At 47.9% G+C, this 13,302-nt stretch overlaps 1 protein-coding gene across 3 annotated transcripts in view; it reads left to right on the forward strand.

Moving 5' to 3' along the window:
- The window catches only part of LOC119398094 (uncharacterized), a 73,372-nt gene that overhangs the window by 43,171 nt on the left and 16,899 nt on the right, over nucleotides 1–13,302 (forward strand). For all 3 annotated transcript variants that reach the window (XM_037665329.2, XM_049416461.1, XM_037665328.2), the window contains exons 2-3: nucleotides 1,820–1,968; nucleotides 3,808–4,102. In XM_037665329.2, the coding sequence (XP_037521257.1) occupies nucleotides 1,820–1,968; nucleotides 3,808–4,102 (444 nt within the window). The remainder of the gene's footprint in view (nucleotides 1–1,819; nucleotides 1,969–3,807; nucleotides 4,103–13,302) is intronic.

The following is a 13,302-nucleotide window of genomic DNA, read 5'->3' on the forward strand; positions in this document are numbered from 1 at the left end:
CTGTAGGCCACTTGTCTTTCATCAAAATAGCTATGTTATGAGGCTTTAATGGGCCCTGGATATCACGACAGCGGCCTAGTTTACTATACAGTAAGAGAGTGAGAAAAGAAAATTAGTTCGATATATCGGATAATTCGATATACAACTTTGAATAAAATTATTGCACTTTCGATGCGAATTTCGGTGCGCAAGTTGGCTTCGCGGCACTACTACCACATGATAATGTAAGGAAGACACCTTCACGCCAATACGCGATTATTATTATTTTTTTTTAATTTGTATTTTTTCGCTGTTTGTAGCTGGGGTTGCGGGGTTATATGCAGGAGCAGGTTATACGTGAGAAAATACGGTATCGATGTAAATAGCACCTCAAAATTTTCACACGCAGCTGCCTTCATACTCGTCGGGCGCCGGAAGCGTCAAGTCTGCCTTAACCCTAATGTTGGCCTTGTTTTTCAATATCATACTCAGCGTGCTTCTTGGGATGCTGCACGCAGCGGCGACCTAAGGCTTCTTTTCCCCTAAGTTCGACTCTACTCATTATAGCCAGCTTTGCGAAAAACAGCAGTTTCTTCTGTTTTACGGCATCCATCGCTATCACAAAGGGAGAGGAGAAGCGAACGGCGACCCCGCACGACGGGCCAGCGACGCAACGACGGGAAATCGTGGGGGAAGTACGTGACGACATACGGTAGTTTATGCTCGCTCCGCATCTTCCTACTCACACCGCTCGGTCTTCCAAGTGCATGCGGGAAAGTTCGCTTCCATGGGAAAAAGCCAAATGTTTGTGAGGGAAAGCCAACTTCTTGGGGCGATTCTCGTTGCCCGGTGTTCGATATATCAAGTGTTCCAGGTATTTTTGCTCGATGCAGTCGTAGATTTTCCTATGCACTGACGCTAAAGCATTGCCATGATCAAGAGTACTTTGATATAAAGGATAATTTGACTTACTCTAGTTTGATATAGTCGGGTTCTACTGTATTACACATCTCCCGGAACCGCCAATATCATCTGACGCGTTGCAGACGTCTCGACCGCTGGGCGCGTGTGAGTCCTTGCACATTCTCATTTATCAGTGACGTTTCCGTAGATCGTATCTCTTAGAGACTTGCGATTTCTTGCACACTACAGAGTGATGCACTCACGTACGCCTAATAGACCTCGAGTCAAGTGCACTATATAATGACAGGAATAAATAACATGACAAATGTCGGGATCCATATGACCAGCCCAATGCCTTAACTATTGGGCCACGACCGCCACGCATGCCTCTGTCGTGCCAAAGTCGTTCTTCGAAGCACCTGGGGCATGTTTCAAGTGTCAATTTCACGTATTCTCTCCACGAGACAGCCAGTGCTTTGGGACGCTGAATTAGAAATGCACTGCCTTCAGGGCTGGCCCATATTTTTAATCAGACATCGGCAAAGTGGATAAGCGGAGTCTATCATTCTATCGTATTAGAAAAACAGTACAAGGCAGGCTACAGAAAGCACTACTCAGGAGTTGCTGGACACAGTTGGGTGACCAGGAAAACTAGGAACACAATATATTCGTCAAAAGGACCAGAAACCGGGGAAGGCGACGGGAGGAACAAGCGCGTCCCTTCACATGAAATGTAAGGTAGCGCGAAACAACGGCAGTTTCTCGCACTTCCGAGAAAGTGCTTGTGTCGCCCATGATGTATCTGTATACGGACTCCCGCCCGAATGTCAGCCTTGTTTAGCTCGTAGCACCACGTGCCTCCTTCAAGTCACGAACTGTTTTCCATCGACCCCGGAGATCATGTACTCGCTGCTCACTGTGTTCGTGACCCGCGCAGGTGTTTCTGGGTAGCCCTTCCGAGGGCGAGCTGCACCGCGGTGATCTGGTGCTCAAGATCGGCGATCGCGACACGTCCCGCATGACCCACAACGAGGCGACCGAACTTATCCGAAACAGCGGCAACAACCTGAACCTGGTCGTGCACAGGTGAGCACTGCCGTACGCTCGGTCAGCCTGCTAATCGGGACCAAGCATAACGGAACGGAGAGAATACAGAGAGTTCGTTCGTGAGTTTTGCGACGCTTTCACCCAACTTCTTGAGTCAGGCTGTATTACAATAGAGAGTTTTAGTGCCGGGGACCCCTAGCCACCTGCGTACGCACGTTCTTGCGTTCCTTTGTACTCCCAGCCGCATCCACGGAGAAAATAAAAGAACGCAAGGGCTTACGTACGCAAGCCGCTTTGGGGCCCCGGCACTAAAACTCTCTAATGTGCTTATTGGTGACAGCGGAGGACTGTCCAGGGAGTATAGCTGCTGCCAGTACCAAGTATCTCCTTTCAGCCCCTTTCACGCAAAAGTAGAGGGGTATAAAAGAGCGTTTTAATATCCTGTTACGAATACATTAGCCTGCAGATATGTAACAAAACAAAAATATAATACTTAGCATATTGCTACGTAGCTAACACGTCAAGGGCCAGACATTCTGCGTACAGAGGACGACAAAGAGGACTGGCCTGTCTGTCTTCTGTGGGTGCTGTCCTCCATCTTGATCGATGCTGTGCACATCAGTGTGAATACACTTGTAAATAGTCACGCCTCGTGTCATTTTAGGTAACAATATTATTGGCAAAATCTTTTTTACGTGGTCTGACGACACACCGAATTCTGCGAACAAATTCCTTCAAAGTGCAGGAACACTGCCGCTATAGGTTTACGCAGTTCCTGCTCGAAAAGTGGAAGGTGCGAAAAACGCGCAAACGGGAGAGAAAACATATACGCTGGAAGTGCTGCGACATGGGCTAGTTGATGTAGCGTTACAAACATTGTTTCGAAAGCTGAAACCACGACACCGAATACTCTACAGGTGATCCAGTTGTAAGAACTATTGATTTTTCTTTATTTTTTCCTTGACCGAACTTCGATAAATTTGTTTTCATCGTGTATGTTGTTAGAATGAGTCGTCCTCGGCAAAGCAGTCTTGCCTACGAATGGCTTTGTGAATGTGGGCCGACATTCACACGCATTTCTTATGCAAGAGCGATCGAAGATTGGTCGACTCTCGTGCGTCGGTCAACCGAAAGCGCGTGCGAAGCACAAGACGGTGTAGCACGATATCGAACATCAGCTGAGGGCGTGCCGCTGGATTCCATCACCCTTGGAGCGCACACATTTCCACAGCTTCAAATTGAATGAATGATCACGGCGTAGCGGTATGAGGTAACACCGTATCCATGCGTCTATACTACACTTGTACTCACAACGTTTCCCTTTCGTGCACGATTTGTATGCCCGGTAACGAAGGCGCGTATTCCTGTTCCAGAGAACCGTTCAGTTAAGAGATAAAGATATTAATCTCAACATACCGAGAAAGGGCGCTCGCCATAAAAATCTTAACGAAAATGTTGCAAGACAGCATCGCGAACGAAGACGAAGACTCGTCATCTTTCGCGGTGCCACGTCGCAGTGAATCATCGCCCAGACCAACAAGCGCAGATTTGGCCAGACTGACGCAGGACACTGCACAAATGAAAGACCGCATTTGGTCAAGACATCGTCTGCGAATACAACCATGTTAAGCGTTCCTTTTCACAATAAACAGACAGACGCGCATGTTGACGTGAAGTATCCATTCTGTCGATCCCGGCTATTATCTGACGAGCTATAAATGCAACGACGCCCATCGCCCGCCTTTTGTCGTCGTCAGTGGATTAATGTTGTTACGGGTATACAGTCAACGCAGTGCTCAGCATGAACCTATTTGCGACACCGGCCTTATACGTCTGCCCTGTGTCGCACCTCCTATTTTTTTCGCCCCGCGCACGCAGGAGTCCCGGGCCACACTCGCCGGCCTCAACCCCGACGACGCCCAAGCCTGCCGGCATGGTGTCCGGCGGCCACCCTCTGGCCGGCGCCACGTACCGGCCCGCGGGACCGCCGGCCTATGTGTCGCCGCAGAGCCCCGGCATCACCATCACGACGCAGAACGTTACGGTGCCAGCGTCGGGCCCCTACCAGGACGGCCAGTACCAGTACGAGCTGCGCCAGGGCTTCCTGGTGCCCGAGCCGCTTGTCGAAAACAAGATCGACGCGCTCAAGGAACAGGCCAAGATTACCAACCAAGTAAGCCGGCGGTACCACTGTTATATGCATGCGTGCGGAAAAATTCGATACGATTAAACGTCTTTCTAAGTACAAAGTATGCATATACATGTATGACGAAATGTTCAGGACTTCATGTTCTTTGAGTAGCCTCAAAAGAATATATAAACATGTGAGACGTCACTGCCATCTTTAGTTTTATCCATGTAGTTTTCGTTAAGGTTTAGTTCCATCAGGTTCTCACTAACACTCTTTGAACGGTATACCTTCAAATATAGGTTTAAAAAAGTATCCATGAAAAAAAAAAACCTCAAGTGAAACTTGTACTTAATTGTATGAAACTAATGTATCGGAGCAGAACGCCAAGCAGAGTAATCTAAACTAGATGTTGGATCCCGGTTTCACATCTGCACGGTTTCCTCACGTGTGCTCCGAGCTCACCGATGAACGGAAGCGAACTATATCGTTCCTTAAGGCTAAGGGTGAATGGCACGCAGAAGATTCCGAAATTAGCTCGCCGTTAAACGTAACATTCTTTATTTTCTTCGCCGGGTTCACTGACGTTTCACTAAAGGATTTAGACGGGGGATAAAAAGAAAAAAAAAAGGGGGGGGGGGCACGTCGTAAACTCCGCGGCAAGACATGTGGCTGCTGCCCATGCTGCCAAGACCAACAGGGCCTAGCTAAGAGACGCGCCCCAGCTGTTTTCTAGGGAAGCACCGCCGTTCGCAAGAACCGCGTGTGTTCATTCCGTTTTATCCAAATGTCCTCAGAAGCCCCATAAAAAATGGTGCCGACATCCATGTACCTACAGTACGTTGATATTACTTTTTCCATCTGCTTTAGGAATACGCATTTGATTTCATTGAATACACGTTGGGATCGTCTGGCTCGTTTTAGCTCCGAATTAGCCGAGTTACGTTCAGCCAGGCGAAGCTGGAGTAAAAGTGAGTTAAAGTATAATGCATTGACGGGCTAATTGAGGCGTATTCGTAATAGCTTATAGAGAGAACAGTTGCCTTGTGTCGTCTTGTATGAGCTAAAGTATAAGATAATTTAGTTAACCTTACGTTATGAAGAAAGTTCTCAACGAAGGCAGATGTGACGGGTATGTCTGGTGTGTTTCTGTTCCCATTAGAATATTCATCAGGTATGGAGTCCGCCAAGTGTTGACGCCCCACTGCGCCGGAGATCGGCCGGCGGCTGCGTCAGTGGCCCCGCCGTCCCTATGCGTCAAATGCGCTCTGATTAATAAGACACAAAAAGCTCACGTTACACGAGCGTTTTTGCATTCCATTTTCGTCTGAACGTGGCAGTCGCGACTTCGTGCTCGCCAGCTCAAGGCTATCTACCGCGCTGCGTATACAACTTAGTGGTCACGTGATGAGAAGTCGCTCGTATGGTGCGTCACTATCACTACAGCGGATAGCTTCTTGCGAGCAATGTCACAGAAGGTGGTCCGTGAGTTGCCACTTCGCTCACGATGTAAGTATAGCGCCTTATAGACACTTACGTGACAAACGAAGCAGGGCCGAGCGCTCAGTGTTATGACCCTTATACGCACGTCCACCTTGACGTTTGCGCGGCGCTCAGAACGAGCACTATGGACCAACAGCGCACGCCTTGTGGTTGCTCTGCACCGTTCATTTTGTAAGCGCTGCTCGCTCCTCAAGGTAATCGTTTGCCAACTTGCTTTGTTCTCCACTCTGGGCAGTACGTGAGTTTCTCTTCGACTTCATGATTAATCCTTGTTTATCCTAAGTTCAGAAGCGAGCTCATCTGCCTTGCACCTTTTAATGCCTACCCCGGAGAAGGAGTTAGAATATTATGAGACAAATGCCTTTAATCGGTCACTTCTGCTTGCTGTCAGAAATTACCGACACAGGGTATACCTGATGGCATTGAGGACGAGCGCAACCCCGAAGTCTTTGAACGATTTGTTAATGAACAAATGCAACCCACATGTACTACACATGTACACAATGTTCGTTCCATTTGTTTTTGTTCTCGATACTCTTGTGACTATATCCTTGCTATATTATGTTCCTTTCTGTATGCCTTCTTGAATAATGCCCCTATGGGATGTTTGAGGGACAGAGAACTCGGGAAGCGAAGGGGAAGATAATGATGCGTACGACTGCGATAACGAAGAGTACAATGGCATTTCATCGGACAGTGACAGCAACAGACCAACTGCTCAGACTTCACAGCGACTTATTTTGTGGAGAACAGCTAGCTCAGCTACAGATAATGCTGTGCCAGATGCTGAAATTGGCGTTTTTGTGCGTGTGTGAGCGGTGTTTTGTTCAGAAGCGAGGTGTTATTTCTCACCACTAGACTGCTAAAAGGTCTATTACAGTCGGATAGTGTTTGATGATCACCACGCAAGACCCACCTGCCCCTGTAGGGGGACGTTTAACTTCAGACACCTGTAAATAGCTATAAGTGAAATTCGAGTTGGTGTTATGAAGATGAAAATAGAAAACATTAGAGGCAAAATAAGCACTTTCTCTCAGAACATAACATTGCTTTCAGGTCTGAGGAGGCTAAAGATTTCCACAAACGTAAAGGTGGCTTCGCCGTGCAGTCACGCGCTTATGTAACGCAGCACAGTCCGAATTCGGGGCTGCAAATAAGAGCTTACACTCGTGCTCTTCACAACGCGTGATGCGTCTTCGATTGCGCTGTAGCCTTGATGTCCTCACGTGTCCACTACAAGAGTTCGTGTCTGGCGCATCATAGCCATTGCTGCTTTTGTGCCATAAAACCCAACATAACTAACTACAAGAGTTCGTGCTTCAACAGCAATACACCAAGACGTGCGTGACGATGCATGGCACAGAGCTGCAACGCAATTAAGATGTGGTTGTCGTATAGCATAGTCTACATTAGGTTGAACCACTGGATGCAGTGTGCTACGACTTTAAACGACGACACAGTAGTGGGCGAGTCGAAACATGTTCGTAGTGTGCAGTACAAAGAAATGACGAGAAAAAGTAGAGAGGGCACATATTTGAAACAAGTATTCTCGTTGATAGCAACAGAAAACAGGTGGACAAGGAAAACAAAAGCTTCGACCAGTTTCTTTGTGTGCGGGTATTCCCGAGAATGTCCGTAAAGGTGAACATTTCAAATGAGAAGCACAAATTGTGGCAGCAGTCTGCCGCCGCCAATAGAGTCCTCCCTCCCACCCCCCCTTTTTTTTTTCTGAAGTGCAAGACTTTGTTGCGTTCCCGTAGACAATGGTCGTACTCTTTGGAGGACGGGAGAACACACGCGTCAGAATTGTCCGGCGTGATAATCCAGTAATATCCGGCTTACATCGACGTGCGAAATGAAACAAAAATTATGATTTCCTTAGTAGTCGCTGTTTCCCGTTTTCTGCATGAAATGAGAGAGCAGTACCACTGGAAGAGCCGGCCGTAGTAATCGTTCAAATTGGCGGCAATTGATAGGCCAAGTGAAAAAAATATTGCAGTGAGACTCTGAATTCAGCCTTAAAAACATGGCTCCCTCCCTCCCTCCCTCCCTCCCTCCCTCCCTCCCTCCCCTCCTCAATTTGCTATACTCGGTTACAACCTCAAAAAACAAAATATCACAGTTTCGCCGCAAAGGCTTAGCAATGAATGCGATAGCTACAAATTCGAATGTTATACTAAGTAAGACTGGCAGCTAACTCATGTCGATCCGATATCGCCTAACTGCAAAACGCTGGTGTAAAGCGACTTAAGAGGGTGTTGAGGCGAGCTCGTTGGTACGGATCCATTTTAATGAACACAAACACTCGTTCTCGCCCCACGTGTTTGTGTTCATTAAGCGCTGCATTTTAATGGTGTAAAGTGAATACGACCGCTCCAGGGAGTGAAGTGGTTTTCGTGCTACCTGTCGTCTCACCGCGAAGTAAACGGTTAGATCACAGTACGTACCAGTGTTGCCAGGTCGAAAAGACAAAAATAGCCAAGAAATTGGAAAAACCAGCCAAATAGTAGCCAGCTTGAGCCAAAGACTGCAGAAGTAGCCAAAAGTAGCCTCGCGGTTGTGAAAACAATGGTGACGTTTTTATTGAAATAACTGAATGCAAAAGCCTTTTTGCGAAAATCTGAATTAATACAGCATGAACCATTAAAAAAATCAGAATTGTTGAGAGTCAAGCATAAATTGCTGACTTTAGCAATGATTCCGTGGAGGAAAACGAATTTTCCCATGCCGGTTGCAAAAATAAGCAGTTTTAGAATAGGGTCCTGATTAGGGTTCCGTTAGCGTTTGGCGCTATGTACATGCGTCATACGCTAACCTCTTTCGTACGCATTTGATATATGTAAAATAGCGTACGCACAAATCACCGCAAATGCTACGAACCCAATACTCTCTAGCGACACTCTCTTCAAGCTGCTTGCGTGACTTTTCCTAAGAGAACAGAAGTAGTAAGTAACAGCCTTGTGGCGAGAATAAAATTGAGTACGGCATGATTATACTGAAGATCGCAGTTGATGGGGTAATGACATTGAAACATAAATTGTCGTCACTTTCGCAATCACTTCTTGCGTGATAACGAAATCTGAGCAATTAATATTTCCGAATCGCAATCCGTACATAATCCTAAGAAATAACGCAAGCAGTTCGTCGGACACCCTATTTCTAATGTCGACTGGCGCAGGGCGCCCTGCATGCCGATCTTTCGATTGTCCTTTTCACATCCAATTATGGTTTAAAGTCGCATTCAGCAATACAGGTGGTCTGAAAAAACAGGCCTCATATGCAACCGTTTTCCTCAGTCCCAGCAACACATCTAAAGGCATTTTCTGTAATGCAAGTGCCCATTTCAAATCTCGGAGTTGGAAGCATGCCATATTTCGGCGCCGCATACTCGAACGCAAGTGGCTGCGACGTCACCAAATATTGATAATTTGGTTCATATCGAGGGGAAAAGAAAGTAGCCAAAATGTAGCCAAGTAGCCAAAACATTTTTTCTGCCGCCATGGGCATAAAATGGTTCCGCGATGACGGCGCGCGGCCTTCTCGCGGGCTGTTCGTTTTGTGTCGGTTATGCCAAACTCTAAGAATAATTGCTGCGTTGTTGGGTGCAGTAACACCTAGAGAAATTCTCCAGGTACGCGATTTTACTGGTTTCCAATCAGATACCATACGCAATCTGCACGCATGTCAATTACCCTGTGCGCCTTGGAGATACAAAAAAGAAAAAAAAATGTGCCCGCCTAAATAAGTGCACTAAATGCACATCGCAGAGCAGACTCATTGCCAAGACGAAGTGTCAAAAGGTATTACTTCACACCTTTGTCGCAGTAATTATGCAGAAACGCTCATTTGTCGAAGCATTTCTGTTTAATAACATGCGTGCTGACAGTTCGGCCACTTCCTGATGTGGTACTTCGACATACTGCTTGTATATACTCAGCAGCTTGCCTGAGAGCCTACATAAAAATGAGCAAATAATCCGTTTCAAAACAAACAAGCTCAGCGTTTGAGTAGAGGCAGGAAGGAGCATATGAGGTGGGACTGCGATGCCGCGTCGCTGGCCTCTGCCCGGAGCACGTCAGACAAAGTGCACACAGTGCTGCCGAAAAACCTCAGCACGTGCTCGACGTCGATGCTCTTTGCCCTAACTGTAGAGGCAGAAGTTCCTCCAGATTATTTGTAATGAAGCTGGCAAAAGGAGAAAAAAAAACAAACTCGCTCACTTTTTTTCATTTTTTGTGATTGCCACAGTTGAGTATTTCGGGTAGACGTTTTTAATTAAAGGCAAGCCCCATGATCGCGGTTTGCTTGTCTTCGATGCGCAAGTAATTTTATTATTTTTATTATTTTCACGGATCTTCCCGGCGCGTTCATTCGCATCTGTGGTGCGCACTTCCCCGTGACTGACGATCCGCCGTGCAACGTCTCTTCCACGAAGCCGTGAACATGCCTCGCCAGCCTTGCTTCGATCGATAAGCTCTCTGCCCTTATTTAGATTAGCTCCTCGGAAGAAACCATCTATAGCACGTAGCTCTCTGAACCCAAATGTAATAATAATTGACACGCTTTGCAGTGCCATGGCTAGCTAACAGCCGCTGTGACGACCGCTCGGCTGCACTGGTTGAAATCGGCGCAGTGAACGCAATGCAATCGCCGGTGTTGTCGTCTCTTTCAAGCAGCCGCCAAGTCTGCTGCCACGTTAGCCTGAGGGTGACAAGCTGTGATCGTTTAGTGAACGAAGCAGCGCGCAGTTTCGCTCAACGAGCCCGTAGCCTCCGTGTCGTCTTCCCTTGCTCGTGCATTTTATGCTGCCGCGTTCCCCTGAGGGTGCACGAGGTCTGGCGAAAAGAAGCATACCCTCTAACATGAAGGGTCTGTGGCAGCTGCTAACAATTTAACGTCTTTTGAGAGCGTGCGGAAACGAAAACGCGTCGAGCGAAGCAGCAGAACACGGCGCGGAGGCTTGCTGCCGCTTGCGTCGTCTGCTCCCATATCCCGTCAAGTTTGCTGCTGTGGCCGCTGTGGCGCTGGAGGCCGCGCGCGACTGTGGCGGCCCCTAACGTATGCACGGTGCCTATACGAGGCGTCTACTGATGTCTGTCGAGAATGCGCGCGCGCCAGCGCTCGCGACCGCGCCCTTATCATCAAAGTTCGCAGTTGCGGCTCGGTGAAGCTGACTTTTTTCTCAGGCCGACTATGATAACTGGAAGGTGGATGGAGCAGGGAAAGTTCTGGCCACTCCGTGCACCACACGTCCTTCCTCCGCAGTAAGCCATAGAGAACACAGCACAAATCCTAATCGGACAGAACAATGCGCCTCTTTCGGAGATAGCAGCGCGCCGGTTGCACAAAACTGCACACGAAAGCGGGAAGTTGCGGCACTTTAGCGCCAAAGACACGTGTTTTCAGCGTACATGGCAAGGGAAAGGAGCGGGTGCAGAAAAAAGGGAGAGTGTTCTCAGCCAGACACTGGACCCGTCGTCTTTTGCCAGGATCAACATATTCCTCCTCCATTGGGAGCGACCAACCGGCCGAGCAAAAGAGTACGGCTTTCACGACAGCTGCTGCCAGGGTAGGAACTTATCGGCGCTTTTGTTTAGCTGAAGGCGAGTCGCGGGGCGCCGCTCAGACCGAGGAAGAAGGAGCGCGCGCCTTCAGACGACCTCAACCGGCAACGACACACAAACAGTGTGTGCCAGTGCTAAAGTTAGGGAGGGAACCCGTCGGCACAGAGTGAGAGAGCGAGCCTGGAGAAGATAGCTGCAGCTGCTTCAAGGACTGGATAGACGCCAGCAGAAAGACCTGACCTGGCCCTGTTTCTCGCGGCGGCTGCTGAGGCGCTGGAGACCACGGTGCGCGATCCGGAGAGTGTGCACGCTATACCTACGCCTTCCGGTACATGCATGCTTAGGATCCGAGCAAGCGCATGCGCTCAAAGAGGAGGGCCAGTGCGGTCTCTCGACAACCGCCAGAGCGCCGGCTCGAAACAAAACCTAACCAACATGGCTGCACCGCCTGCTTGGCAGCGAACGCTGTTTACCAGGATGCGTCCCAGACGATAAAAGAAAAACGCGACTGGACGCGAGCGATTCTGAGGGTCTAGGCGAAGAAGAATGATGAACAAGCGGAAAGATTTAAAGTCCACGTGGCAGGTCGAGACAGCGAGCGAGCAGCGCTGTCTCAGATGGGACGAGGAGCGAAGCAGTGTCTGGCGTCCGTCCTGGTACAAGGGAAGAAAGGCCAGAGGCGTTTGGCAAGCTACGTGTTGAGTGCCAGGATTGCAACCAGAGACGTCATGAAATGGATGACAGGGGATGGAGTGGGCGGGGCCCCTTGCGATTCACGCCGGCCTTGATGGGCTAACTTGGAAAGCTAAAGTAGGGGCTACGTTTTCAATGGCTTCCCGCGTTACGTCTGCAGGTGTTTTATATCGTGTACTTTTGGCGCCACACACGGTTCATTGGCTGGAAGCTGCTCCCGCTAGCCTACCGCGGGCGCGCAGAAGCTTTTATAAAAAGGAAGACGTGCCAGGTTTACTTTGCCTCGGGAAGAAATCAACCAAGATTTTTTTTAAATAGCTTAGGTAATACAGAACCCAGAAATTAGTGGGAAAGAAGGCATTGCATTATGTTTTCATTACGAAGCTCGGTCAATGCCTCCTTTCGGCTTCGTTTCATTTACGTTAAATGCAACAGCAAAAATGACTTTCCTGCAATGAGAGAAAGAGCTAATGACCCCGCGGTTACTTAATGCGCTACCTGCTAACAGTAGACCCTCATCCCATAAGACCACTGGACTATGATTCCTAGCTCTATGGGACCAACCACCAAGTACTTTCGACGTACATCACCGAAACCGGCCACCATTTATATATTTATATATTTATTTGTTTATGCTGTTGAGAAAATTTCCGAATAAAAATAAAAGGCACCTAATGTTCGTAGACCTATCCGCTCTTTCCAAAAGGAATAGAAGAAAAGAGAAGTAATAGAAATTGAACCGATTCAAACATACCAAATTGTGGACACATGCCAAGTAAGGCCCATCATCATCATCTTCATCCATAGGGTGCGCGAAAGCGCTACACATGATGAGTAATGTCCGTTAAGCTATCAGAAGCTAAGAATAAAATATATTTCGAGACAATAACCTACAATAGGTTATTGGCTGTTGTTGCAGTCTGCATGAGAATTGAAACTTGCGCTAGTTGGTACGGATTCATCATCATTGTTGTGCACCTTCTTTTCTCTGTCCTCGTCCCTAAGTGCGCTGCTTAAATCATGTTGTTGCAGTCATTGTCCTTTCAACGTTATATAGCTGTCGTCGAGGCCAGAGTGGAGCAAACAAACGGGTGCGTGCAGGCTACAGTAGATACCTGATCAAGGACGCGAAGTTGTGCGGTATCTATAATATAGTTACATCATGACGCCATGAACTTAGTTTAGTTACGAGTCTTCTTTACCATTTTGCAGGTGAAACTAAGCCTTATGATGGTGAACAAAACAGTTGTTAGTTTGAGCATCATCTTGTGCATGTCATGTTATATTCGTCAATCCGTTGCAGTAAAGATACAGCGCAACTTCTCCTTCGTAATTACGAAATTTAGCGCCGACGGGCAAGAACTATTCTTTATCTGCTGCCACCACTTGGCTTCGTTTTTCGGCACTTTTCCTTTCTCAGTAACTGTCGGTTGCATTCAAGACGATGATTGACAAGCCCATTCGCAACTGCGTGCGTACATGTTC

This window comes from Rhipicephalus sanguineus, chromosome 1 (assembly GCF_013339695.2).
Source record: "Rhipicephalus sanguineus isolate Rsan-2018 chromosome 1, BIME_Rsan_1.4, whole genome shotgun sequence".
Lineage (NCBI taxonomy): Eukaryota > Metazoa > Arthropoda > Arachnida > Ixodida > Ixodidae > Rhipicephalus > Rhipicephalus sanguineus.